The sequence below is a fragment of the Aythya ferina genome (assembly GCF_964211825.1).
Source record: "Aythya ferina genome assembly, chromosome: 4".
NCBI classification, from domain to species: Eukaryota; Metazoa; Chordata; class Aves; order Anseriformes; family Anatidae; genus Aythya; species Aythya ferina.
In genome coordinates, this window is record NC_140300.1 from 8,651,191 (window position 1) to 8,677,283 (window position 26,093).

A 26,093-nucleotide genomic window follows, 5' to 3' on the forward strand; every position below is an offset into this window, starting at 1 on the left:
ATGCTGTATAAAATGTTGTATTGCTGTTTTGTTAGAAGCAATAATGCTTCTTGCCAGCTGTGAGGATTAAATAGTGCTCCAAAATAAGGAATATTAAAGGCAGGTAGCATCAGGCCATTGCTTCCCTCTTCATTACCTCCAGGGTCTTTGTTTGCCAAAACCCATAGTTTTCTCTCACTTTTTCTCTCCTTTTTCATGTTTCAGAAATTGCTCTTTCTCTTCTCTCATGTTTTATCACTCTTTTTGTGCATGCAAAATTCAGGAATGTAGGTCTGAAAGAGACCTGCATCACCACTTACTGTCATGGGAAACATCACTGCACCAGTCCTTTTATAAACTGTTGAATTCCATTTTGCAGCTGGCTTGATTGTTTTTCTCTGCCACTGAAGTCAGAAAGCTATTCCAGAAACTTGCTGCTCTGGCAAGGATTTCTACCTTTTAATTTCCAGGTAGATGACGTCCATTTCTATGAAAACATGCTCTTTTTCTTTCTATGCATAATAGATAAACATTTAAAGTAGAATTTGTCAGCAGCTGTGAAAAATGTTTCTCCTAATTTCTCAGTTTTAATGACTGTGGGAAAATACCCTCCCTGCCACACCTCTCTCAATAGGGTCCAGTTTCTCAGTGGTGCATGTGATTTGCAGTGAGAGTGTGCTGTTGGCCACCATCAGCTCATGCCCAGCCTGACATTCACCGTGATCCCTGTCCTTTGCTCACCAGTCAGCTTCCTCCTGTCCTGATGCCCGAGGTTATTCTGCTCTGTTGAGTATTGTGCAGTATCTGTTTGCCTAATTTTCAGATTTATTGAGATCTCTCTGGATGAAGCTCTGCCAGTCCTCACGTCACCCGCTCCCTAATCTGGTGTCTGTAAATTCACTCGGTGCATGCTGTGTCATGGTCTGGGCTCCTGATCAAGATGTTGAACGCTGTGTTCTTTGTTAGCTAGTCAGCCTTTGGTCTTTTCCATTTGAGTGTGGTTATCCAGCCAGTTTTGCTTTTGGTATATTTCTTTCTCTTATAATTAAGAGAGAGATCATTTATTGCTGAATTTGCTTTTGCTCAGGCTGTTCAATTCATTTGTTGATACTCACTTCTGTATTTGTACAGCTTGTTGGGCAGAAATCCAGTGGGACAGCATGTGCTTCTCTTCTGAGGACAATGAGATCAGGACCTGAGAACCTGACCACACCAACGCTCGAGGCTTGGCTGGACAAACACAGGCCTGCTGCAGTGGGAAGATGTCAGGAGCTGGCACACCAATAGGTCAGGCTGTAGAAGCAATCAATAAGTGTGGTACCCAGAACGGTCCAGGTAGACAGAAAAGTAGTTTTTTTAAAAATTATTATTATTTTTTTTATCACTTAGCAATTGCAAAAAAGTAGCTTCAGGATAGTGATTCATTAAGACATGCTTGGATTAATGGGCATTGTTTGAGTAATATTTTTTCCAAAGAAAATCTAATAATAGTGCATATAAAGCCAGAGAATTCACTAAAAAGGGAATTAACTGATGTGAATCATTAATTATACAAATTTACCCACAATAAATTTCAAGTGCATGCAAGCTGTCCCGCTTGTCTGAGTAAACAGATAGTCAATCTCAATTAGTGTCTAGTGATGAAGATATCTAGCGTCAGTTCAGATACTGTTTTGAAGACTGGAGTCTTTTTGAAAAACAGATTATAGTGGAAAAAGAGACATAGACCTCCAAAGAGCATGACAGCATATGCATAACTGAGGAGTCTTATGAAATCAAAGCATCTCTCTTAGTTCAGGGGGTACTGTGAATTTGAACTGTAGGCACTTAAAGAGAAAATGGACTAAAAGATTTTCAAGCTCTTTTTCATGACAGTATATTTTTTTCACCCATCTCTATGTTTTTACAATCATTTTTTCAATTTTTCTATTTTTGTTCTTTTCATTGCCATGAGAAAAATCCAAAAAGACAGGGAAAAAATTGCTAGTTCTATGACTATGTGGAGAGCAGTGAAAATGATTATAAATCTTTTAATCTGTGTCAGTTATAAATTATCTTAAGCTTTATTTGTGAAGGAAGAGTTCCAAAGGAACATATGTTATTATTTCATTTCATATGTCTGTTTCTTTGTTAATATTTATTGACCATATTGAAGTGTTTCATGTAAAAAAAAAAAAAAAAGTTTACATGCACTTTTTGTATCTGTAGGTACAGTTCTAATTCTGATTGGATTTTACTTACTCATAATCCTCGATAAATTAGATTCTCACTTAATAAATTAATTTATTAAGAAATTAATAAACTCACTTAATAAATTAATTTATTTTTATTAATTTGTACACGTTACCCTGTTTAACAAAGAGGGAGCTAAGATGCAGGATAAATGAAATGATGTGCTTTGGGCTAGGTAGGAAGTCTAGCTGAGGAAGTCTAAAACAGATTTAACTCGGTTTTCCAGCACCAGATTGATGATTTTCCACTTCTGAAATTTAACTGGGCTAAGGAGAGCCCAGGAGACAGCTGAGGAGACAGCTGGAGTTAAAAAGAATGTTGCACTCTTCCCAATTTGCAATTGTGTTAATGAGGGGAATGTTTAAATCCAGCTTAATCTGTTAATCCCTTTTTTGCTGGCGGGTGATATAAATTAGCTTGAAGGAAAATGTTTTGAAATGGATTATATTGACACTTATAAAGAAGAGTTTTTGATCTACAGCTCTAAAAGCTTTTGTTAAAGGAGCCATTTGGACTAAGGTTTTCAAACTGATGGAGGAGGGGAGAAGAGCAAAAAATGGAAGAGAAATACAAGGAGGAAAATTTAAAAAGGGTGATTACAAAATATTTTGATTTCAGTAAATGTTTTTCAAAAAGTTAATGATAGCAATTTGCACCTTATTTCTTAAAATCCTAGTTTTTGTTTGTTTTTTGGTTTGTTTGTTTTTTGTTTGTTTGCTTTTTTTGTTTGTTTGTTTTTGTTTGTTTCAATCAGTGGGGTGCCATCATTGAGTTTAATGGCTAGAAAGTCAGCGTAGCAGGAAGACACTAAACACAGAACAATCTGACTGTCAATTATAATTGACTCTCAGGTACTGCACTGTCTCAGTGAGTAATTATGAGTGTGTAATACACGGTGATTAAATGTAATAGATAGTTTGTGCACTGACATGAGGAAAGCCCAGTAGTGCAATTGTATGTTAATTATATATCAGGTGATATAAAATATGGATTATAACTCTACCATAGAACTAGGCAACAGCTTCTTTGCAAATTGCCAAATGCAAAACTGCCAGATACCTTGTAAAGATATCTGTTTATCCTAACACATAAAATGCAAGCCTTGAAATTGAAGTGGAAATATCACGGTAATAACCTGTAGCCCACACAGAACCTTGCAACAGTAATTGAGGAAATAAGGTGTTAAAATACTGATTGTGGAGAGGAAGGGATAAACCATTCCTTTGCACATTTGACAACATGGCAGGAAAATGCAGAACAGGAAATTAGCAAGCAAGAAGAAAGCTGATCCCAGGCAAGCACAGGTTGGTGATACGCATGAAAACAATGGTAGATGTAAGGGATTTTTTGTTTTACTGACATTCCCTTTTGCTTTATCACTGTTAAAATGTTCACGGATTAAGTGCTAGTTCCTGCTGTTTCACATACAAACCTTTACAAAATTGGTTCCAGAACCAACTTTTCAGAAGAGATTGCAGGAATGCAGGAAGGAAGCTCAGAGGAGGGCAGTTCAGTTACACATGCAGATCTTTGAGTAAACTCAGTTAAAGGTCTTTGGAAAATATATTCCTGGCAGCTTTGTGAGGTATGAGGACAGATGAAAGTAGGCATAGAGAGAGATCTTCTGTGTAAATCCATAAACATGAAAATACTTGGTGTTCTAATATGCTGATTTACAAGTGTGATCACATCCTCTTGGCTGAAGTATTGGGATTGTGTTTCACCTCCTACAGTTTGAACTTAAAGGGGCACGATCTGTTGCTGAGAGCCCAAACAATCCATATCCTCTGTGGATCAATACAAAGAAGAAGTTGTTAACATCAACCCAATGCAGTGCCACAGACCCAGGGCTGAGTATGTCAACCTTATGTACTGAAGCATGGGTCATAGATACCCAAATATTTTAGCTACAGGCATAATTACATCAGTGTGATGCTCTAGAGGGCATAATTGACTTAAATAGTAAAATGCTCTATATTCATTTACATTTTCTCTATTTCTTTAAATGTCTCATATTATTTTTTTAAGTCTATTTACACATAGATTTGCACTGTGTTGTTACCTTTTGGCAGAAGCTAAGTTAAACTAGACTCTTTCACAATCCTAATATTATGATAAGGCTTCCCTTGATAAATGTATAGGTATAAACTAACCTATAATATTCAGGATTAAAACAGTATGTGTGGTAACAGATTTAGAGATGAAATTGTTACACCACTACAGCTTCTGTGTATGTTGATGATGCTTCTGCATGTCAAAGAAATGTCAATTAATGCACTTTTAATTTACAGGGATTTCTTTTGTGTTTCTTAATGTTTTTCTACATCATGTATCTTTAAATTACCCACAAAAGAAAATCATACTAAAGGTTTTAAGGCCGCTAAGTCAAGCATTCTGAAGTTAGAAAATACCAGAATCCATGTTGTTTGCAGAACTTTGGTTTGCCCCCCCTTGTGTTTGATTAATAGGTAGGCATTAACGACATGAGCCCATTCATTCAGCGCACAAAAAGGATGATCCTTGCTTAATGAGCAGCAGCTATTCAATATTTTGTTTGCACTTTGTTGTTTAATTTGGGACTGGCTCCATGCCTTAATACTTACCATTCAAACCCAGTTCTGAAGACAGAGTTACTAATTTTGTTACAGACTTCTCAGTGGTATACAGCAGTGCAGGAGCTTTGCAGAGTTCCACAAACATAATTCAATGTATTTTTATAACACCCTCATAAAGTAAGGAGAAGATAGCATTACAGCTAATTACATTACACTGCAGCTACATTTTTAGCCATAAAAGCACAAGGTTATAGAATCCAGGCTTCCAGCAAAACCTAGCACCCAGTTCATGGCCACCCAAGAAAAATGTTTGTTTAAGTGGCTAATTTAGTAGTCTGTGTTAGAGACAAAAATAGAATCCAGGCCTTCCAAGCAGCGTACAAATGCCATAGCTAGCAAGCATTCTTTTTCTTCCTGCAGCGATTGTGTTTTTCACTTTCTGCAACAGAAGAGCTGGGATCCTCTGGACAACATCTGATTTATTGCACAGTCCTGACTCATCTCCATACCACAGTCCATTCCACTGAGTGTTATCACACTCTGTAGCTATATATAGCTCTATACCAACAAACCAGATATACTGCCCTAAAAATGACAGGAAAATTGCAGACAGAAATAAGGGGAAACAAAAAGGCCATCCCTGTGAGTCTTTTTAGCAGGGTGCTGTGCTAATGCTGAGGGTGCAGTGCCCAGGACATTCCCAGAGGGCCTCCGTTTCCTACAGCTTTCTCCTGGATCACCCAGCTGCAGGTGACAGGAGTCAGGAAGCCAAATGGGAAGTTGCTTTGGATGGCTTGGAACAGTGCAAGGAGCACCCCAGCTGTGGCATGGTGCCCATGTCAACAGGGGTTGTGGGTAGCTAACAGCCAAACATGAATTTTTATCCCTCCACCATATGTGACATTACTCGTGTGTTGCCAGTCTTCCACCCCCTCGAACAGCCAGCAGAGTTGCCCCAACAAGGCCACCCTTAGTTTGTGTTGATCTGTGGTATAGTGTTTGGCCTAGGTATATTTCCTTCAAAGAGATTTCCCAACATGGCTGGAAGTCTTCAGCAGAAATAAGTACTCATTTTAGCCATTAATTTATTATTTTTTCTCACTAGAAAGATGGGGTGGCCTACCTAGGCCAGCAGGAACATGCCCTGCCAGAACTTTGTGGAGGCAATGTGGAATGAGGCTGGAAAATGGTTTAAAAGCCTACCAGTGGAATATGGTTTAAAAAAAAAAAAAAAAAAAAAAAAAAAAAAAAAAAAAAGGTTTATAAGGTGTGTGGAAGATGCGTGCTGAGATGGGGAATTCTGGTTCCAAGAGGGTTAGGGGAACTTACCAGTAGGAAAAGGAACCTTGGTATTTACCCCTAGAAGGATGTGTCTTGCCACTTCCCATAACTGACTCAGACAGCTAGTGTTGTGGTCTTGGCCTGTGAAAAATTAAGACAACAGGATGCTCTCTACCCTAAGAGGTAGAGCCAGGCACTGCACCATAAATCAATGCACCACTTTCATCTTTAAAGGAAGATAAAATCAGTTCCTCTCTTCCTGATGGATGATGGAGCTAAACCGCCTGAAGAAGTCATAAAGCATAGGTGGGGGCTATTTTGCCTCAAAATTCCTACCAGCAGCCTTGGTAGGAATTTTTTTGCCTCAAAAAATACCAACAGGGCTCCTTCAGCTTCTTGATCTTTATATGACAATGGCTGTGAAGCTGTGAATGCCTCTACTGGAACTGTCAGTGAGTGATCACTGCACAAACAAGATAATTCTTAGTGGTTTTCTTATGTCTGTGGTTCTCTGGGTATTCTTCCAAATGGCAAGAAAGCACAGAACTCCTCAAGGCACTACTATTCTTTCCAACTCCCAGATTTTGGACTGTGGCGCAGCAGACAGTGTAGGGTGGCACCATTGATGTAACAGAGGTCTGCAAATCTTTCTTGAGACAGGGATATTTTGCATAAGCACCCATGTGTGAAGTATAATGACAGCATGATGCAGTGTAAGCATCGTTCAGGTCTGCTGCACAGCTTTGCATGTGGTTGATTGACTGGCACTGCTCTTGGGGGATATGCACCAAAGTGCAATCTGCACGGATTGTATGAGCAGTGTAGGGTGATCTCATGGGCAGATAGATACCCATAGGGCATATTGTGCTGCTGTTCCACCTGAGGGGCCCTCAGAGAACTCTGGCAAGTGTTCCCTGAGCTCTAAAGATCTTGCAGACTGTAAAGAGTTCCAGGGCTCAAGGACCAATGTGCCACTAATGCAGGACAATACAGACCTGCCAAAATTTCTTTGGTGGTGCTTGGAGAACTCTTGTCCATTCTGCAGTACAGGTAGACATAATCCTCCTCCTTTACACTGCCCATATGCCAGCAGAAGAGATTGAAAACTCAGTGCCAGCACTGAGAAAAAGGAAGATTGAGTGTTTGATGGATTTTTGAGCCCCACCATGGGGCATGCGCAGTGAGTTTGCGTCCACAGTGAATGTAAAGAGCCTCTGGTGCATAGGAGCTGTGAGTAACAGAACATTCATGGATTTGAGTTCCCCTAAGTCCTTACAGAACATATTTGAATTGAGATTTTCAAAGGCTTGTTGCTTGGCCCACATTTGTGCAGTGGCTCTCAGGAGCAGTGAGCCATGCATCCCTTATATCAATAGCTCTTCTGTTAAATTTCAAGGCCTTGCGTCAAAGCCAAAGGTGCATAAAGTTTTTGACAGAACAGTCTTGCATTTCTTTTATTAAGATGGACATTCTTCCATCTTCTCATAGTCAGACCACATTTTAGTAAACAAGCAAGCAAAATACATTTCAGGTCCTTGGCAGTCAGCCAGAACAGAAAGTCTCGCTCAGACAGTTGAGGTTAAAAGTTGCAAGCCTCTGATAATAAGTTTAATAATGAAAATATCTGGCTACCTTAAATACTTATTTCTATATAAGTAGACAAACAGGAGTTATGGCATACAGTAACTTTTGCAAGCTACTAATTCCTGAGATCTTGTACCTCCTGTTTTGGTAGCTATGTTCCTCAAATCAGTTTAGTGATTCAAAGCATTATTGTTAGGTGAAAAAAAATGAACCCCGTATATTTAAAATGATAAATTATTCATTATTTATTGATTAGTATTAATTAGCTGAAACAGAGCTAAACAAATGTGAAATACATGTGCTAAGCTTATAGTAAGAGTTCAGAACATGATGGAGTGCTTCTTGCGCTATATGGACTTTCAGATCATTTCATTACAGAAAACAAGCACAGATTTTTTAATTTTTTGCTAGATAGATCTTTCCAGATAGTACCTGTTCTCATTTCTCTAACCAAAAGGTGGCAGCATATTGTCTGCTTTCCTTTTCCATCCATCCTAGCTCAAAGCCCCTAAATAACCTTACATGCTCAGTTTGTAGGAATGCCAGGAAGTCCAGAACAATCATGCTGACTAAGGAACACTGATGACATCTAATGTGAATTCATCTGTTTATCACCTTTAAAGAGACACAGGAATAGAACAAGGCCTGGTGATTTTATTCAGTTGTTTCAATGATGGTCTGATTGACTTTTGGGATTACGAGGAAGGGTTAAATTTCATCTCAGTGGTGTAACTTCAGGAGAACACCTAGCTATAGAGCCTAACACTTTTATCAATGATAATGGTAGTTGAGAAGCCTGTACCAATGGTATCTGACATCCTATTGATCTGTCAGACTTGAACTCAGTTCTGTTCCTATTTAGTGACTTCCTTTTTTCTTAACTAAACAAAATGCTAGTGGGCATCCAAAGGAACAGCAAAGGGAGGGTGAACACTTTTACAGTGTGAATACCAAGGTGAAAAGGGTATGAATGTACCAGCTGAGTTTTGCTGCATGAGTGCATCAGTTGCATAGGCTTCTGGAAAGATACCCAGAGACATCCATTTTCCATTTTGGCTGGTGCAGAGATGTGGAGGAGGAGGAAAGCAGTCTGAACCATCACCTGCTCTCAGATCTGCAGGGATACTCTACGCTTGGCATGATGCCACAAGTCCTCAGGAAACACAACTGCTACAGAACACTGCAGTGTGTGTCCTTACCATCTTAAGGCACCTGCAAGCATATCAGACTGATTCTTGCTCTCTGTGCTGCCTCCCCATACTCAAATGCAGGGTCTCAGTCATGATTTCCCAGCTGCTTTTGGGACTGTACGAGACACTGCTCCGGGTTGTTGGCTGGAGTAAACACTACTGCTCTGAGAGGCACCATGAAGCATTTTAGCACCAGGGCAAATAAAGCCTATCTATGCTTGAGAGAGGTGAGAACTTCAGTTATCCCCATTTGTCAGCTGGAGAACAGATGCACAGGAAGCTAAGAATATGTCTAATCATTATGGCAGACTTCAGGGTCACTTTCAACCCCCAGCTCACCAGATGCCTATAAAGAAATGCCCTAAAGTACAAGCCTCAGCAGCCATACGGTCTGAATCCAGGAGCTTTTCTGAAGTTACATGATATACTAAGTTCATTTGTCTGCTGCAGCCTGCAAGTATGGGTAGTGGTGAGCAGCAATCCCACACAGCACTGTACAGCCTGTCTTTGCTGTCCATAACTACAGGCTTGACTTAATGGAGAAAGTCAGTTCATAGACAGGGCTGGGTGGAGAATTAAGGAGAAAGATGTGGAAGCTGGAGTTGTGAAGCAAGACACAGATGCAGGGAAGGTCACCAAGGTGTCTGAGGATGTGCAATCCTTTGTCTCAATCATAACTGCCGATGGAGATGCATTTCTTGGGAGCAGCTCACAGACTGAAGACAAAAATATTCTAGATGTTGAGGATCATCTTGAATTATTACTCATCCCTTGGAATAGATAAGTGAGTTTTTGGCCTGCTCACACAGAAGTAGCACACACTTAACTAAAAAGCTCCCCAAATACCACATTCTCCCTCATAAAAGTAGTAGAGGAATAATAACGCTTATAGGAAAATTATAGTTCATGTTAGCCAGTGAATGCGAAGTACTAAACTACACATGGCAACCAGGCCATGTAAAAGCACTTATGGAGGAGGATTTCCAAGCTTCAGCCTGGGTTTGTCATAAGCAGAGATGCCTCTGAAGGAGGCTGCAGGTTTTTCTTGTGGCTGTATCAAGATGCTCCTCAGTAGCACAGTGCCAGTGGGTGGTTTGCTATGCAGTAACCTCTGGTGCTCTGTTGTGTACATGGCTGCTGCTGGTATGTCAGTGCCTGCCATTTGCCTTTCCATTTGATCTGTCCCCAGTTCAGCCACCTTTCCACAACGCCAACATTGGCTCCCAAGGGAGATGATAACCAAAATAAAGGTCATGCACCTTGCAGCAGCCACTGCAAGTCTGTTCCTCAGCCTGAAACATGCCCCTCTCCAGACACACCTTGTTAAATGCTGACCGTTGGATAGATGGCAAAAAGGGACTATGACTAATTTTCTTCTGTGTACTCACACGTGTACAGGTGGGAAATTCCTCTGTGAATTGTCTCTTACATGCTGTCAACCAAAGGATGAGTTAATACAATTCTGCCATGCCAACATGAGCAGATTTCGAAGCTGCTTGCCTGTTGCTCCCTGTATTTCCCACCTCTTGTTGAACAGCTGGTCTGTAGAAACAGAGGAAATATTTCTGTTCAGAGATTCCAAAACCAGCTTGAAAAATAATGGACAGAGGATACTTCAGTATGTTCTCCTATCTCCCTCAGCGTTAGTGCAGCTGGAAAATTGTCTGTATGACCGGTAAATCCCAGACCTTTTTAGACCTGAGATAGACATTAAACACAGGTTCTGTTTTGAATGGAAATCTATTTTCCTCTATCCCTTATTTTAAAAGCATCTGTAGTTCACAGCTACACTCAAAACTGACAAGTCTGTGTGTCAAATAGAAATGCCAACATAATATGGTGTGACATGAACAGTGCCCAAACATTTTCTTATGGCTGGTTTTGCTGGTGCAACAAACGTAATTTTTATCATTTGGCTGTCTTAGGTGAAGATGGGGTCTTAAGACTATGTTTTCTTTATTCTGGAGAGTTACCATTTCTGCTACATTTTCACTTCTTCTTTTTCTGCAGTGATATTTGCAGTTTAACACTGGTTAGATAGAAAAGCCAGAATTCAGTAATTCAGAAACATCTCACACCACAATACCCAGTCTCTTTTCCACCTAGACAGCAAAAAAAGTGCAACCTGTGCTAAATTTAAATGGCTGATCTCAAGCTAAAAGGTGATTCATGACACAGTCAATATCCAAAGCTCATTTTTATGCAAAAGGTGATAGTTTAATCCTCTGTTAAGTTAGGTGTTTGGAAAGAAGCAATTTTCAGCTCCAGCTTGGAGGAAACTAATTATCCAATACAACATCCTACAGCACAAAGATGGGATCTCAAAGTATAGTGTGTGCATTTGCCCTCAAAGATAGTTTCACAATTAAAGCTAGGCCTAGCCCATAAAAATAAATAAAATAATAATAATTAAAAAAAAATTGTTTTGGTAGTTGCTATTAGTTAGTGGGAAACAGTAGGCTTTTTGAATAAGCTAATGACTCCTGACTGTGTTTAATTACAGACTTTCTTTAAAATAAATAAATAAATAAATAAATATTATATCTGACACTTTCCAGTAAACAGCTAAGTAAAAACAATCCAAAGTATAAAATAGTTGATGGTAAATCAGCACTTTTTTTTTTCTCTCTTTAAGTGTTTTTTACATTTCAGAATATGTGCATGCTTTTTAGTTTAGTTTAGCTTTGTTTCAGCAAGCCTGCAGCAGAAAAGCTGGTCTGCAGGTCTAAGTGATTATAATGAGGAGAGGCACTCCTGATGTTCAGGGTAAAGAGGGCTACGCTGCTAGTCTGAAGCCCTAAAATTAATGGCTTCAATTTTTGTCTCCTTGGAAAGAGGGTGTTTATTCCTGCAGAAACCTGGTTGGAACCAGGAAATTCTGCCTCTCAAGGGAAAAAGGTTCCACATCTTGGTGGCTATGGGAAGGTTCCTCACTTTTCTGGGAGGCAGCAGCTCCTTTTGCTGGGCTCAGAACTCAGTTTGAACCAGGAGCTGACAGCTACTGCCTCTCACAAATCCTTCTCTGAAGCTGCTGTGGCTCCTGGCCCTGCACCAGTCCAACAGCATGCTGTCTGCCTGCTTGCCATCCTGGGTGTCCTGCATTGTTGATCTTCCTTCTAAATCATGCGTGAAGCCCCTCCAGTAACATCAATGCAATAGGGCACTGAATCAAATCATGCACATCAAGGGAAAAATGTTAAATACTTCTAGCTTTAAAATTGCTGAACAGATGTTCTTTGTTTTTGACTCAAAATCATTCATGTTTAAATACAAAAACAGATGAGCCAAGTGTGAGTGTTTCAGGCTCAAAAAACCCACTGGAACCAATGGGGAATGGTAGGCTTGTTTTATTCTCACATCAGTGCATCAGTTACATTTAAAGCGCTTTCCCTAAATTTACTTCTGTGCCAGGACAGTGTATGAAAAGATTAGCAATGGGGGAGGTTAAGTGAGGATCACAGTAAAAGTTGTAATTCAGCTTTAACAACCAAGAATGCTCCAGCCATGTTTATCTGCCATGTATCATGCATGCTTTTTCAAACACTGTAGGGGAGCCCTGGTACTTCTTTATTAATGGGGTAATTCATCTAATGTTACTGCAAAATCCTTTTTTGTTTCAACTGTATTGTAAAGTTGACATAAATCCACTAAAATATATTTTTTTCTTTTTTCTTTTTTTCTTTTTTTTTTTTTTAAATCTTGAAAAATATTTGCTTCAAGTTGCCTATTAAAATATCTCCCCCTATGACAGCCACATTGCTCTTTGTGTGAGCACATTGCCCCACAGTGATTCAGGGTCGTATTAGATTAGACTTTAACTCATGTTAGCAAAATCAGCATATCACAAATGCACCATTAGCATAGGCATTACAAGCATTTTGAATCATGGGATCTTTAAACACTCACATATTTTATTTTTCCCCTCCTAATGCCATTTCCAGAACATAGTGGGAAAGTAAGCTAAGATACCTGCTTTCTGAGGAGAGAATGCTGCTCTGGGAATAAAAATGCAGGATGTCTGCCCAGAGAAGATTTCTTGGCAAGAAAAAATATTTATGCAACTGAAAGCTCTACCTTATTTTTTTATTTCCTGTTTTGAGGTCGGGAGATGGGAATTAGTTTGTGCATTATCACAGACCCAAACACAGCTCTTGAAATAACGCAGGGTGGTACTGAGGGGTGCCCACATTCCCAGGAAGAAGGTGTTCCTTGCAGGCGCCTCATCCAGAAGCAATGAAAAGGGATAACCAAGTGGTTATTACCCTGTCTTCCCATATCCCTAAAAATAGGCAGAAATCCTAGAAGGGTCTGAGCGTGGAAAAGGTGAAGAACCTCTAATTAAGGCCTTTTCAGCTAATTTAGGGCCTCCTAGGGCTTAGAACCAGCTGTTATTTTGGGGGAGATGAGTTGGGCAGGTTTTTTTCTCAGCCCTCCACTGCCTATACCTTTCTTTTAAGAAACGTGTATGTGTCTTACTGTCCCCACATATCTAATGTACATTGATTCAGCAAAGTCCCAACAGCCATTTTGATTTATTGACTGATCTCAGTGAGGGAACCCATACCACAGGCTGTCTCTGCAATGTTGTAAGTGACTTCCATGCATGTTTGAAGTTATCAAGGTGGTTGCAGAACACTTTAAAGAAGTCTTTCTCTGTCTTTTAGATCCATTTACATTTTTGTTTACGGTCTGTACTTCTTGGAGCAAACCATGTTAGGAGCAGAATGCCAGCTGAGCTGATGCTATTTCTGGCAGATGGGATGAGCTCGTAGTCATTCACTGACACTCCACGTTGGCCTTTACAAAGCACTCCAATCCGTTCTGGCATAGTATGCCAAACTATCAACTACAACCCATCTTTCTAGAGAGCAATAACATTTTGGCAGAGGGGTAAAGTGATGGAGAGGGGCACAAACAGCTTTCTTTGGTTCTCAACACTGCACTCGGTCAAGGGCCTGAGCCAAGGGTCAGTGTTTGCACACAGCAGCTAGGCCTCACAGGAGAGTATCAAGGACTTGACACACAAAGGGTGTCTAACAGTGGACAAAGAGCTAAGAGAAAGAGTAATTACAGCAGAAGCTGTGTAAGAGATGAGGAAAAGGTGAAAGGAGCATGGGCAAAGTAAGAAAGGAAAGAGCTTGGCTGACAAATACCGCTTTCTGTTTCTCTCAACTGCTGTACTGTCCTGAGCACACCTCTAAGCACCCATTCAATGATTTCTCTTCCTCCTCACCTTGAAAATTTGGCAGAACCGTAAATAACCTGCTCCTACTTTTAAACATAAGCACTCTTTCAAGCTATTAAAATTGTATAAGCATCTGCCCTCTTCCCACTCGGTCAGTGCTGAGTTTTGGAAGGAGCATTCAGCTGTTTTGGCAGGCAGATTCGCCTATCAGACAGACATGCTTAAGGCTTTCTGACAGTTCTGGGTTCCAGCGTAACAGTGAAAATCCTGTTTCTCCTGATTCACTGAGGTTTACGTTTCTAAAAACAGTAATCCATAGAAGCCACAGTAAGGGGACATGTCTGCAGAATACCCCATGCAACGAAGTTGTATGATGGCACCCAATTCTTTATGATGTGTTATCCTAATGTCCCTTAAGCCACTGTACTGGGTCTGGCTATGTTGGATTTAGTTTTCTTCACAGCAGCTCCTGTAGTGCAATGTTTTATATTTGTGACCAAAACCAGCGCTGGTATCACACTAATATTTTAGCTGCGGCTGAGCACTGTCTGCACAGTGTGAAGGCCACCTGTTTCTCTCTGCTTCCCCAGTGAATAGATTGGGGGGTGCACAAGAGGTTGGGAGGGGATACTACAAGGCAGATCACCTGAACAAACAAAGATGTCCCATGCCAAATGACAACATGCTCAGCTATTAAGAGGGAGAGGAGGGTGGAGGTGAGGTTTAGGAGTTAGCAATCTTTTTGCACAGGGACTGGCTGAACACTGGTCTACCTGTGGGAGGTGGCGAGCAACCACTTTTGCATCACTTGCTTTGTTTTCTCTCTCTCTTCTACTTCTTCTTAACTTATTGTGTAATTTTAATCTCAACCCACAAGTTCTTCTTGCTTTTAGTCTTCCCTTCCTCCGTCCCCCTGGGCAAGAAGAAGTGATCAAGCGTCTGTGTAGCACTTAGCTGGATAGCAGTGTTAACCCACAACAGCAGCATTTTGTCATCCATGGATCAGTTCTACACCTTTGAAGTCAGGATATCTGCTTCTTCCTGAGAGTGCTGTATATCACTGTTGACATTTTTGAGAAAGTGTAGAAAAAAAAATATTTCTTGTTCAACACCAGCTATAAAGCATTCTTTTCAAACACAACTATACCAATCTTGTCTGAGGACTTGGAACATATAAGAAAATGGATCTCTCCTCCACTTTTCCAGCCAAAATAGCATTTTTGTCTCTCCCCTACCCAACCCACTTTCTCATCTTCTGCCACTGTTGCATTGCAGCTATGTTAATTTCACCTGGATACTTTTGTCTGCATCTCCCATGATGCTTTTTTCTCCACAAAAAAAGATCTACCTCCAATCTGACCTGTACATCTGCTCCCCACATGTCCTTCAAACTACTTGGCAAGATTCAATTTATCATTATCTCTTTCTCGTGTTGGTGGCTGAGTTATAGATGGATCTCTGTCCTTCTGTAGGGAAAGCTGGAAGTACAAGAAGCCTTTTCTTTGTATGGATGGGCAGCTTATAATTTTTTGTTCACGCTTTTCCTGGCTTGTCAGTTTTCTAAGATTTTCTGCTATCTATTAATATATATCCATCTGGCTTAGAGTTTTTTTTTTCTAATGCCCCTGTCATTGTGGCATCCTTGTTTCCCTTCAACATCTTCATCCCCTTACAATACGTTTTTGCCTGTGGCAGGGATTTTTGTTGCTTTTAAAGTGGGTAGATGTGAAGATTAGAAAGAGTTCAGGAGAAAAGGGAGCATTCTAGTGGAGCATTTTAGCATTTCAGCCTCCCGGGAGGTTGCTGAGTTTATGAAGGGGAAACTTTTGCAGCATTCCCTAATTCTGATCCGACTTTGGATTCAACATATTTCTTCTGTAGCTGCCTTCGACAAGATTGATTTGTTCTCAGCTCTCTTAGAATGTACTCTGCATAGTCTCTGAGCTGCAGGACTGCCATGGTGTTTCTTAAGATGAGTTTGATGTTGCTGGGGCATGAGCTACCACTGTATTCTAACTGGCATTGGGAGTGGACAGTGAATGAACAGTGGTGGTTCTGGCTATTCTCCAGCATCTCAGCCAAGATGGTGACCATTATAATGACACTTAAGGAATATTAATTGCTCTTTTGTTACCGGTCAGTGTCTAAAAACATCCCTCATCCACAAATAAGGAATTCTTCCACAGGACATTTTGAATACATGGGCAAACCTTCAGCTGGTAACTGCAGCCCTGATTAGTGTAACATTGGGATAATACTGTACTAACCAACTTGCAATTTGTAGCGTTGTAATTGTAGAAAATAGGAGAATTTTGTAGAAAGGAGAAGCCACATGTCAGCTTACAATATCTTGTAAAAATGAACACAAGTTAAAGATGCTGCCCCATCCCTGGAGGTGTTCAAGGCCAGGCTGGATGGGGCTTTGGGCAGCCTGGTCTGGTGGGAGGTGTCCCTGGCCATGGCAGGGTGCTGGAATTAGGTGATCTTTAATGTCCCTTCCAACCCAATCCATTCGAAGATTCTATGATTCTGTGCTGTTTTCAAACATAAATATGCATCCATCTTTAAGCCATTGAGTCACAGAGATCTTAATGTCAGAATTATCAACCATTAATAAGATCCAGGTATTGCTGTCACAAGTCACCCTGGATCAGTCTCAGGTGACTGGCTGCAAATGAGTTGGTTTCTAGAGTAGGGAATGAATTTGGAGCTGACTATGGATCTTCTGGATTCTGAAGCTTGAGCATCCTTGGATAACTTTGGATAACAAATAATTCTGGGGGCAGAAAGGGTCATTTTATCCTTCCAGTTTCACCAATCTCATTTCCTGTAGTTTCCTCAGTTGCTATTTTTCAAAGCAGCCACTTCAAGGAAACTGGCTAGTGCTGCATTGCTTCTCAGCTAAGAGGAGGCTGTGTAACCTGTGTTAGAAAAGGCCTCTGGACTGTGAAGTCTGGTTCTACAATGGCAATCTTGGAAAAATAGCAGTTTATTCCCCTCCAGTTCAACTCATAGCCCGTTCACGTGCATCGGTATTTGTACAGTTGCTGCAAAGTACTTGAGACATCTCTGTGGACTTAGCAAACTACTTAAAGTTGCAGTTATTATGTACCTACAAACAGCTCAAGTACAGCTTGGAACACAGTTTATTTCCCCAAAGATGAGTGGATAGGGACGGTGCAAGGCAAGGATAGCTCAGCTAAATGCTAACCCTTCTTGAAAATTACCTTGAGATCTTTAAATGGTTCCCAACTCCCAGAGAGAAGCTGAAAGATTTGACCTCAGTGTAGCATCTCATCCAAAAAGCAGTAAGCAGTTCTGACAGGGCAGGACTCCCTGAGAGCCGTATGGAAAAGTCAGAACTGGACACGAGCCCAGACTTGGGCTGCGCTGAGACTCAAGACTTTTGGGGATTTCAGATACGCCATAATTGGACAGATAGGGACTGCAGGAATCGCAGTCACTGACAAGGAGATCATTCCTAAAATTACTGGTGGGGAAAGTGGAAGAAGGGACCATTTCAATTATTTGCTGCTACCAACACATGCAAGACCTGTTCAGGGAACAAAGGAAGGCTTTGTTTCTCATTCTGGCCACTCTGACACTTCCCAGGAGCTTTAAATTGGAAGAAGAATAAAAGGCTTGCTCTGCAAATAGCTCAGATATCAGAGCAGGACAGAGCGATCAGCACGAGGGAGTTTGGCATCATTATCCCTCGCATCTGCCCGAGAGCCTCAATCAACACTCCAGCCGCGTGGTGCTGTGCCAACAAGTGCAAACACGGCGCCTGCCCTGCAGCGTTCGCAGGCCGGCGTTGAGGTGGGACGACAAGGGGGGAGCTGGGGAGAGGTGTGAGACAGCGTGATATTGGTATAACGAGCACATTTGCATGCCGTCAGCAGTCGCAGCCAGCTTTTTCCCCAGGCTCTGCCAGGTGGCCGCGCTCCGCAGGATTCATGGCAGAGGTAAAGCTGAAAAGGGGGGCTGATGGAGGACAAGATGGTACCTTCGTGGGGAGATTTTTGCCATGATTGAGAGGGCAGGCTGTGAGAAAGCATGAAAGTGTCTGCAGGAGAAGTGACAGAATCTGTTATCTTTAGTGAGGGAAGAAAGTTTTCTGCCATGACAGAGTATTAGATTTAAGAGCCAAGGAGAGACCAAGCAGTGAAGAGGCTTAGACGAAAAGGCTCAAGCTTTCCTCCCAATCCCACAGAAATATTTATAGTATCAAAACATGTGCTATCAAGATGAAAAATTGAAATCTCAGAAGCACTGCTTTGATGTTTTTTAGCTGCTGGGGATCTCGAACAGAAATCCATTACGTTCAACTTCATCATAAAAAGAAACTATAAAATCTCGCTGCTCACCTCATGAATGATCCCCGCAGGGCAGCAGGGGAGCTGGGACCTTCCAGCTTTCACCCAAATGTCACTTTTCACACTCAGCCCGAGCCACTATGTGACCATCACTGCAGCTTCAGGCACAGCCAGCAAAATCCCCGCTGAGAACTGCTGTGCCGCCCCAGTCCTGGTGTGTACTTGCAGTTTTGGGTACCCTAGGGCTTGCATCTGCACCACCCACGCCTCCTGCAAGAGGGAAGTAAGACTAGGAAAGGTTTTATCATGGTTGTACCGTCCTGGTGGGGATGGGCTCCAATACCCTTAAGGTAAGAGCTGCTCCCACTCTTTGGTTTCATTAACTGAGCATGAAATGTATTTTTACTCTGTTTAGCGTAGGTTTAAGAAGGAAATAATTTTGAAGCAGAAAGCCAGAAATGATCAATTTGAAATGTCAAATTATTTTTTTTTTAAACTTTTTTTCAAGTGAAAATATCCTTAAGTGGGGTGTCTTCCTCCTCTGTGGAAAGCTTCCACTTTGGTAAACTGACATTTTTTCATTTGAGAAAACATGAGCTTCTGTGAAGAGGGAACGTGGTGCTCAACCTGGTACAGAATGGGGAAAGGTGAATAAAGAGCAAATGTGGTGAAAGCACCAAAAAGGAAGCGGGACAAGTAGATTTTGGACAAGGCAGCTAGGAGTGACAAAAGCAGATTTATCTTTTTTAAAAATTTAGTAAGTAGTTGGAAGCTCTCAAAAAATAAATCAGGGATAACACCCAGGCTGCCAGTGGCTCACTGCTAGATGTTACTGTTGTGACAGAAAAAGGATGGGACTTGGGAGAATAAGATTTGCTGGGAATGATCAAGAGCACAGGTTAAGAAAAGGCACGTATGTATGTATATATGTGTGTATGTATGCTATTTTTCTAGAAGACAGGCCAAGAAGTGAGATTAGATGGCTGCCAGTGATCATGAATAAAGTTTTGCATTTGTAATTTGTGTATAGGCAGATACTTAATCAGACCAAATCCTATATAGTTATCACTGCAAGAGCAGTGCTAAATCTTGTTTGCCCAAAAGAACAGCCTCTAAAAAATATTTTCCCCATCCTTCTGTTTTTGTGATGTATAAGAAAGGAAGCTCTATCATTAATCCTCCCTTGACACTGCTCACAGATGCAGTAACTTTGCATCACACCAGAGTTACACGCTGCACAACCGGAAATCTGAGCATCTGACTTGAAAAGTTGAATTAATGGGAACAAAACTTTCCCCTAGGGCTGTACAGGAGAGATGGGATTTAGAGCACACTGAAAAGAAAAAAATGTTAGCCAGCAATTTAGTCATAAGTCTGAGGGGGATTCTCTGCTGATGGCAAAGACTGTGTGCCTGACCTTCCTGAGGCTGAGTGCCCCCAGCTTTTGCCCTGAGAACATTTAAGACCGAGTCCCTATTGAACTGGCTAAAAGCAAACAGAGGGCACAGCCCCTTTGAAGGGCTGTTCATGCTTCCCAGCACTACGCCTGCCCTCAGCTGCGCTCATTCTCTCTTCAACACCAACTGGTAGTGCCTCATTTGTGGTGGGAAGTGTGTTTTGGGGAGGAGATGAGACCCCTGAAGTCAGCTTTGCTTTGACAAAAGCACTCTGTGATCTGTGCTCCGCTCCTGTATGCACTCAGCAGGAATGCCATCAGTGTGTTGTAGGATGGAGCTGGTGGGGCTTGAAAGGGGAACAGGCTGGAAAATGGGGGTAAGGTGTGCTCTGAATTCAGACTCAGGGCCCCCCTCGGAGTTTAAGCACCTGCACACTTGCAGCTGTTTCTGACAGCTCTGAGACTGGGATCGCGGAAACATCCAGGCACAAGTGGTACAACCCCTGTAACCCAGAACCATTCCCATGGCAGACGGGCTGAACAATTCCTGGCCTTCACCAAAACCTCAGCTGTGACATGCCCTGCAGTTCCCGAGTGCAAACCTATAGCTTTCCCTTGTTTCCCATAACACAGGTGTCATTCGTCATGGTTATTTTCAGGCATGAGAGAGCAAGTCGCTCTAATCAGGCACCACATCCAGCTGAGCAGACTGGGGGAAAACCACTCCGTGGACATGAAGAAAGGTGAATCAAATGGCCCAGCTTAAAAAACCATACCCACAGCAGGTCAGTCAGTGCTGAGACTCCCGTGTCAAAGCAGAAACCTCCTTCCCCAGCCGTGGGAGACACAGCCTGTTCCTCTTTAAATCTGTGCTGTGTGCTGCAGTGCTCTGCATTGTTGCCATGGCAGAAATCTCCCCATAGTAATAACCTCTTTCAGGGAAGGTTAAAAAGAGACAGTGCACATGCTCAGAAAAGCTGCACTTGTTCTGTTAGCAGTTTGCAGCGGCCATTTCAAAGAGAGCATCACAAAGGCGAGAGAGAGATCAGGTACCGATTTTTTTTCCTTTGTTGGAGGGGGTGACTTTTCTCTTTCACAGAAGACCTCGCACACATCTGTCTCCGTTCCCAGATGCATTGCTGCGAGAGACCACCCTGGAAGCCTGTCGTGATTGTTCCTTGCAGATAGCAAATTCCCACAATATTCCTAGGAGGCAGGACTTAGATGTGGCCTGAGGTGACGGCTGCACTCAGGGAGCAATTATTTTGCAGCAGGGCTCACGTGTGAAGCTGAGCTGAGGCTGGGGTGGGCAACGTGTAAGGTACCTTGAAAAAGTTTAACAGTATCCGCCTTGTTTTCTGAACCTCTATCGCACTGGTAGTCCACAATGAGAACAGCCTCCCGTCCTACTGACCAGCAGGCTTCTGCATTAGGTACTTTCAAAGGAGGCTGGTGTTATCCTGACGTGCTGTTACTCAGAAACACTCTGCTGCATCCTGTTGCAAAGCCTTGTGCCTTTGATTGTACTTGCTTTGATCACAGGTCACCATTAACTAAAACAGGAAAAAAAAAAAAAACAAAACCAAAAAAAAAAAAAAAAAAAAAACAACACAAACCAACAAGTCACTTGTTATGATTTAAATTCCTTTATTTTAAGGATTGAAGAAATAAGAGAAAGCATCACATCAGATCACTTCTAAATAGTGGAAGGAATAGGAAACCCAGTTCTGGTGTTACAGGAATTACATTACCAGATGTGTTACTTGCTATGGGCCCAAATGTGTTTGTGATTCTGTGCATGTGTATTTCTTGCTTCTGAAACATCCCCTCTCCTTACATGTAGGTTGAAGTGTACAGAAAGGAGATGTGTAATGCTCACCTTTCCTGGATAAATTGCTGGTTTGCACATGCTGCAAGTGTTTGTGCAAAATTAGCTGTGTTTGAAATAGTGGCTTTGCACGTATTGAAGAGCAGACTCGTTTCATTCTGTTTGTGGCAAGATAAGGAAAAACCTTTCCCTTCCTGCCTCCCTCTGTTACACCTCCAAATGTGAAATACAGGCTGTTCTGGAGAAGGCTGTACTCCTGCATTCAGCACATGTGGGTTTGACATTCTTGTGCAACATCTTTCAATTAATATGTACTTAAAAAAACAGGAAGAAACAGCCTGTTGTACTGCTTTCCTGGACTTAGCTAAAGAAAATCTTCATGTGGATTTTATTGTGTTTTTACAACCCTATTTGATTTTTTTTTCTTCTTTCCTTTGAACAAACAGGACCGGAAGGTAAACTTGGCTGAACTAAGGACCACCCTAGTAGTTCGCCAGGATGCTTGAGGCTTGTGATTGAAATCTCAAATAGGCGTTTGCAGCTTAAACCAATTCAAGTTTTCTGTGTTTCCTCTTGATCTGAACAGTTTACTTGTTGGATCAAGAAAACACTTCATTTGAAGCCTGTGTACTTATCAAACATGTTACCTCTGTGTGAAAGGGTGGGTGTTGTAGGACCAGATTGTACCTGTTGTCCAGACATGGTGTGGGCAGGCTGTGATATTCAGGAACAAATGGATGGCTGCAAACAATCTGAAGCTCAGATTGGGAAGGGAAACTTTTTTGATTATTTACCACTCTGCCTATGAATTTGTAGAAGTTTAACAAAAGTCTTTTCTTTCAGCTATTTTCATAATGGAGTAAGTTTTTACGATCAGTGTTGTGTGTAGTTAATGATAGTGGTTAGCTTTAGTTATTATTCTAGTGAATAGATGATACACCAATAAAGCAAGCCAGTGGGTAAAAAACTCATTTTGAGGGACAGATCCATTTCAGGTAGCTCTATAATCTTTAGAGGCTTGATCTCAAGGTCTAACAGTGGACCAGCTGCCCAAACTCATGTGCTGGTCTGTGTTCATACAGTTAGAAAAAAAGACTGGAGTCACAGAGTGGGTAAGATTTCTGGCATCCTGGCTTTCACACAAAAATAAAAGCTGTCTAGGGACTTCTCATTTTCTCCTCCATGTCTAGGGACATTCTCTCCCAGCTGTGTGGTACGTGCAGTATTGGAAAAGTACAGAGAACGTCTGACTGTGCTATAGATCTTCTGATTGCCTTTTTTTTTTTTTTTAAGTATTATTATTATTTTTTAATTATTATTTTTTCTTTTAAAGGAAGTCTGACAATGCTTTAGCTATCAGGAACATAAAGTTCTTTGTAACAAAACCCTGGTATCTATAATGTTCCTCCCTGATTTGTTTGTGTCTCTTGATAAAGAGAGAAGCACCCGTTCCCGAGATGCTGGCACCCTGCCTTCTGAGAAGAGTGGTCCTTACAGTTCCTTTAGTTCTTGTGGCTGCACTACTCCTCATGGAGCCTGTTAGATCTGATCAAGAAGCAGGAACAGCCATACCAGCTGAAAGTATGTACTACCCGACAGTCCTCTCACACAACCTGTACTGTAGCTTTACTGTTGCAGGACACCACATCACCGAAGCTTGTCCAAATAATTCAAACTGTTTTGGAAATGTCTTATGTTGTTTTAAAGCCACAACCTGAACTTTCATACTGTTTTCCTCCTGCATCCAAGGCTCTCTAGTTTCTTATTCTTGTCTCCTGCCTGTTGCTGTCTTGCTGAACCTGAAATCTGGCGATGTTCTGCACCTTGTATTTTGTGCAGCCCTTTCATTGTGTTGGCCTTTTCTATGCCATGAGTCACCTTCTTTGCTTTTCAGAGACATTCTTGAGACTTACTTTTTTCAACTGATGTTGAACCCTCATTACATCTTTCATTCCTGGTAATGTCTGCTCTAATGAATTCAGTACTTTTTATTTTAAAATTTCACAGTGAAGATGCCAAGAAAGCACAACTTGTCAGCTCTTAGCCTTTCTGCCTTCAACCACCTAATTCTCCTGTGCTAATCTGTGTTGAGTTTAATTCATGTCATAAACATAATGACAGGTCCATGCATCAAGTTGTTGGTGTGGAAAGTGCTGTCCTCTCCTTTTGTCTGGTGCATAAATGATAACACTAAGGCTGGGTGGTAGTATAACGATGGGAGAGGAAATCTTTAGTGCTGCTTGGTGTTTTTTTTTTTTTCTCCTCTTTTTTTTTTTTTTTTTTTCTCTTTTCCCTATTCAGTTAAAGAATTTGGCAGCCTCCTTCTCTCCCGCAGCCAGGATCCCTCTCTGCTGGTTAGCACACAGGTCATGAGCTGGAGGCCAGCTTATCAGAGGCATGTAGTAATCAGTCAAGTATCAAGTGTTTGCAGAATAGGCTGACAGACACTGCAGGATACCCTTACTTTAGGTTTTATCCTTTCTTCCTTACCATACTTCAAAGAGCAAGCTAAGCCTGTGCTCAGAATTCCTCACTTGTGCAGTTATTGCTTATGAAGTTGTCAGAGAGGCACAGCCACTGAGAAGCAAATAAGAGCATGTGTAGAGGCTGATGATTCTGAGACATTTTATCATGTCTGGATTTGTTCAGTCTCTGTACTGCTATTTGTTACAGAGCAGCTTTGTGATACATGATGATCAAGGCAAAGCAAGCCTTGTGACCTTAAGTGTGGATTATCTAGATATCTTAAACACTGCAATTATTCCAAAATGCAGCCGTTTTGTTTATCATCAGTGCCCTCTAATCACAGGGCATTGTGTTTATCTGCTGCTTGCTTCACCAGCTTTTGACAAAGCTGTATCATATTCAAAGTTGGAGTCCTAGTGATCTGTCTTAGTGATAATGATTTCAATTGTATTCCATTAGCTTTCTATTTAATGCTCAAATTTGTGAGATTAGGAGACAGGCTTTTCCTGGGAACAGGACTGTGGTTGTAGAGATCATCTTTAGAGAAGATGAGGTTGAGCATGTGGTCAGGATTAGTGGAACAAAATGGAGGACTCAAGTTTTGGGTTTAGCATTTCCACACTTCTGTGAACTGTGACAAGAGAAGAAAGATAGTGGAAAGGGGAAGGGGGGGAGATAGAGGAGGATGAAGGGAACAGCAGTGGAGGAGGAAGAAAAGGAAAGAAAACATGATATTTTTAATGCAAATCTGTTGATGTCATTCTTTTGCCACGGAGACATTGGGTGGACCATCATGATGGACCAATTGCAAAAACATGGATTCTGTAAGAGTACATACATCGGTATTCATTGTGGACTTTTTTTTGTAGTTCTTCATCATGTTCAAGATCACTGTTTACTCCTTCTTCTTAATAGCTCATTCTCTGCTAAATGCTCTCCTAGGCCGCCCCTGTGTTGATTGCCATGCTTTTGAGTTCATGCAGAGGGCTCTACAGGATTTAAAGAAGACAGCGTATAATTTAGACACACGGGTAAGGAAACATTCAACTTTTTTTTTTTTTTTTTTTTTTTTTTTTTTTCTTAATATGAAAGAAAGTGCTGTGGGTAGGAGTAGATAAATTGTATGATTTTTGCACAAGACACTGTCATTGAACTGTACTGTCCTATATTCTAAGGTGATGCTGGGTAATTACATCTCACCTCTCTGGTCAGTAATGTGGAATTCCTCTCACTTGGGTTATCACATTATCAGAGAAACTAGGAAGTTTGTAAAAGTGAACTGACAGTCCTTAGCTCTTTATCCTTCTCTTGGCCAAGTTAAAGCCATTAGCGCTGCTGTTCTCATTCCAAATGCTGAGTGCACACCCTTGTGTTTATGTCAGAGGGAGTAAGGTCACAGCATGATTTACATTTATTACCCAAAATGAGAGTCAGCTCAAACAAAAAAAAAAAACATACTAAAATAAAATAACATGCTTCTGCCCCTGGGGAGAGGCTAAGGGAGGAAACATCATCTCATAGATATTTTTTACATTGCTCTGATTCCATAATGATGAAAAATACCACAAAGTAGAGCAGCATTGAGGATGAAACTTGTTTGGCTTGCAGTCAGAGTGGAGAATTTGCCAAGGTTGGTATCTTCCTTCTGTGAGTGAAGTTGAATCTGTCTCTTGCTACTGCAGCCTGCAATCTGTGACTAGCTGTATCCCAGCTGCTGTCAGATAGCAGTGTCTTGGGAGGGTATCTTTTCCCCTACCTCCCATGTACACTTTTGCTAAAGTGCTATATCTGCACTCTTGCACAGATTTTTTCAGCAGAAGGCACTCAAACTTTTTTGCTATTCTTATCTATGGACAAGGTCATTTGCAGTTCAAAGCTTGCATACTGGCATTTTTGAAGAATGGTTTGAAGTAACTCCAAGCAGGGTCCATGACATTTGGATGAAAATGCAGCTGTAGGAATAAAGATGCCTTGAATTGTGATGTACTATAAGAAACAAATATTTGAGCAGAACCAAATTAGTATGTAGCAGATTTACAGTTAAATAAAATCTGTTCAATAAATACAGGTCAGATGTATTT

At 41.3% G+C, this 26,093-nt stretch overlaps 1 protein-coding gene across 3 annotated transcripts in view; it reads left to right on the plus strand.

The window, feature by feature from the left end:
* The first annotated feature begins 1,245 nt into the window (after positions 1-1,245).
* The window catches only part of LOC311436563 (NELL2-interacting cell ontogeny regulator 1-like), a 31,586-nt gene continuing 6,738 nt past the window's right edge, over positions 1,246-26,093 (plus strand). The window contains exons 1-3 of one of the 3 annotated variants that reach the window (XM_084518835.1): positions 1,246-1,266; positions 22,983-23,127; positions 24,955-25,043. In XM_084518835.1, coding sequence (XP_084374961.1) covers positions 23,004-23,127; positions 24,955-25,043 — 213 coding nt within the window. In that variant the 5' untranslated portion in view covers positions 1,246-1,266; positions 22,983-23,003. Of the gene's footprint in view, positions 1,267-17,872; positions 17,972-20,627; positions 20,768-22,982; positions 23,128-24,954; positions 25,044-26,093 lie in introns of those variants that run through there. The other 2 variants (XM_084518833.1, XM_084518834.1) reach the window with 2 other exon arrangements.